General features: G+C 46.0%; 1 protein-coding gene across 2 annotated transcripts in view; it reads right to left on the bottom strand.

The window, feature by feature from the left end:
- Positions 1-228: 228 nt before the first annotated feature.
- The window catches only part of DRC5 (dynein regulatory complex subunit 5), a 15631-nt gene continuing 12609 nt past the window's right edge, over positions 229-3250 (bottom strand). For both annotated transcript variants that reach the window (XM_074310775.1, XM_074310774.1), the window contains exons 3-5: positions 3238-3250; positions 1005-1454; positions 229-577 (exon numbers count right to left, since the gene is read on the bottom strand). The exon at positions 3238-3250 is cut by the window's right edge and continues 556 nt beyond it. In XM_074310775.1, coding sequence (XP_074166876.1) covers positions 371-577; positions 1005-1454; positions 3238-3250 — 670 coding nt within the window. In that variant the 3' untranslated portion in view covers positions 229-370. The remainder of the gene's footprint in view (positions 578-1004; positions 1455-3237) is intronic.

The following is a 3250-nucleotide window of genomic DNA, read 5'->3' as shown; positions in this document are numbered from 1 at the left end:
TGTCTAGAGGGCAGCTGATAAGAGTGGTGGCCCAGATGAGAGAGATATTTATAGCCCATAGATGTTCTCTAGCCATCCTAAAATTGTAACCGCTGTTTCCAGTGTCCCTAGCTTTTCTAGCCGGGGCCTCCTTGCTCCAAGTCTTTAACCCCAATCCCCTTCCCTAATTCCTTAGTAGATTTTTTTTCCTTTCTCTTCCTTGAAGTGGGAGTAGGTGGGAGCTGAAGATGAATGGGAACAGGACAGGGGCTTTATTAAAAATCTGTCTTTGGGATGAGTCTGGTCAGTAGGCAAGGGAATTGGGGGTCAACGAGTGAAGGAGGTGGGACTGAGCAGCAGGGGGATGCCTCGGATGCCAGTCACCCTTCCTTCAGCTTGTAGCATCACTGGTGATACTGTTGATTGTTAAATGACAGCAGGTAGGCTGTAAGGTCCGAAGACGGGCAGCTTCTCGGTTGGCACTGAGGGCCACGCCTATGAGGTATTCGTTCTCCTGGCCAATCTCAGACATCCTCAGGTCAAACTCCATTAGGGTCTTGTTGTCAGACATGCCCTCCAAAAGCTGCTTCCCACCATCCTATGCCATGGGTGTGAGGAAAAAAAACTTGGTAAGAACTGGGAAACTCTTAGGGAAGGATTCATTAGAGAGGTGGTGTCCTTGGAGGCACCCATCTTCTAAGAAGAGACAATCTGAGCAAGATATATGGGCAAAGTACTTCCCCTTTGGACCTATTTTCTTTCCTGTAGAATGGGGAATTTGGAATCCATAATATCTGGAGAGCCTTCTTTCATCACTCTGTGATACTATGGATCCGCAAAGTGTCCACCAGCCTTTCCCTTCCTCCTCTGCCATCCTTGCTGTATCATGTTGGTTTGATCTATTTAGGCTGGCATCAAATTCAAGTACATCGATAGCACTGAATGCTTCTGTACCATCTCACCACTGAGCCTTTGCCCAGCTGCCCCCTTGCCATCCCTTCCTAAAGCCCTCCTTGCTGACTCACCAGACCAAAGTGGTTGCAGGAGAGATTGATGCAGGTCAGAGTGGTGTTGACAGACAGCACCTGGGAGAATAGAGAGGCTGTGGGCTCCGAGAGCTCGTTGCCCGCCAGGTTCAGGCTGGTGAGGGTTGAGTTGGTCTGCAGGGCATGGCCCAGGGCCTGCCCACCCTCATCCTCAATGCAATTGAGGCGAAGGTTAAGGGAGAGAAGAGTGGTGTTGTAAGACAGAGCATGGGCCAGTGCCTGGGCCCCTAAACCTCTGATTTTGTTGTTAGCCAGGTTGAGGATCCGCAGCTGACTATGGTTGATCAGCTTGGCTGCAGCCCGCACACCCCGGTCCCCAACATTGTTGTGTGACAGGTCTAGCTCCATCAGGGACGGGTGGTCCAAGAGGCTCCGAATCAGCATACGAGCCTTGTCATCATCCACTTTGCTCCGAGTCAGTCTGAAGATCTGAGGGGGCAGAAGAATTTTTGGGACATGACTGGGTGGGAACTTGTCCTGTCTGTTCTTTCTAGGAGGAAATGAGGTGAGGGAGGGAAACAGTCTAGCAGTTTTGTCTCATAGTCGGACTTCCTGGACCTGGACTCTGAAGGTGGAGGTCATTTCTGAACGGGAGAGTAGTACAGAAGGGATAGGTGACAGGCAGAACTAATTAAGACTTCCCTAGCTTATTATCATGTGCTCCAGTTTCCTTATCTGTAAAAATGAGGGAATTAGCAGCCTGAACTGCATCTGGATTTCCTTCCAACTCTAGATGTGGGATACTGGGAAATGTTGAGAGGTCTTATCATGGGGAAAAAGGCTTTGTGTGATCGTTCTAGTGCTGGGTTGTGTGTCTTTTGTCTCAGGAGTAGCCTGTCTTGGAAGAAGCTCATTAATTTTTTTTTTTTTTTTTAACACTGTGGAAAACCATCTCTTAAGTAGTAATGAGGATGAAGTCTGAGCTGGGAATAGAAACACAAAGACAAGATGAAAGTTTTCTTGAAGTGTTCCTATACTAAGGCCATCCTTGAAAGGAGGAAGTTAGATCAATCTGTATGCACATGTGTATATGTACATTACTCATACATGTGCAGGTGTGTATTGTGAATGCATATTCATGTATGTGTGTGGGTGTGCATAGGCATATTTTGTGTTCGTATGTAGGACTGTATATGCATACATGCATGTGCATTGTGTGTGGGGTTCATTGCACACGTGTCTGTGTATAGACAATGCAGGTGTGCATGCATGTTGGTGCATGTATGTGTGAGTATGTGCCTTGTGTGGTGTACATGCATGTGCGTGTTGATGTGTTGTGTTTATGTGTAGGTGTGTACATGCTAATGCACATGAACTTGTATGTGTGTATATATTATGCACACATGCATTGTGCATTACATATGCATGTGGTGTGTGCATGTAGTAGAGCAGGGGGAAAGTCAAGAGAAGGTGATAAGAGGAAGGAAAGAGAAAAGAATACAAAATGAGGAAAAATAGGAAGAAAAAGATAGGGAGAGAAAAAAAGGAAAATGGAGATAGGAAGGAGGAGAAAGGGATCAATGGACAATAGATTTACAATAATAGTAGCTAGCATTTATATTATATATACATATAAACACTAAATTTTGCAAAAGATTTTATATAACTATGATTGTGTGTGTATATATATACACAGCAGCAAGGTGGTTTGCACTTAAGATAATAAGAATTTGAGCTGAAAGGGACCTTTGGGGCAATCTGCCTCAAACTCTTATATGACAGATCTGATAACTGAGGCTCAGAGAGATTAAGTGATTTGCCCTAGACACAGAGCTAGAGAGTATCTGAGGAAGATTTGAACTCAGGCCTTCTCAACTCCAAGCCCAGTACGTGGTCCCCTACAACCTGCTGCATCTTAATAGGAACATAGAAAGGACTAGGAAAGAGGAATGGGAATGTTTGTGGTTGAATAAGGAAAAGAGCAGAAAGGAAGAGAAACCAGTAAGATCCGAAGTGGGGTCAAGTCCCTTCCCCTCACATGGGTTGTTAGGGAAGAGCTCTGAAGCCATAGGTGTAAGTCTTGTATTTAGGGCTGGAAGAGACTCCAAGGATCATCCAAACTAAACCTTTTTATAGATGGGGAAACTGAGGCCTGGAGGGGTGAAATAATTTGTCTCCAGTCGCTAATGTCAGAACCGGGACTAGAATCCGGGACACACTGTTCACGCCTCTGTGAGTGACCTGTTTCCCCGGAGGGACGGGGCTTGACCACCTTGAGGGTGTGG

Source organism: Sminthopsis crassicaudata, chromosome 4 (genome assembly GCF_048593235.1).
Source record: "Sminthopsis crassicaudata isolate SCR6 chromosome 4, ASM4859323v1, whole genome shotgun sequence".
NCBI classification, from domain to species: domain Eukaryota; kingdom Metazoa; phylum Chordata; class Mammalia; order Dasyuromorphia; family Dasyuridae; genus Sminthopsis; species Sminthopsis crassicaudata.
This window is presented reverse-complemented; position numbering and strand designations above follow the sequence as displayed.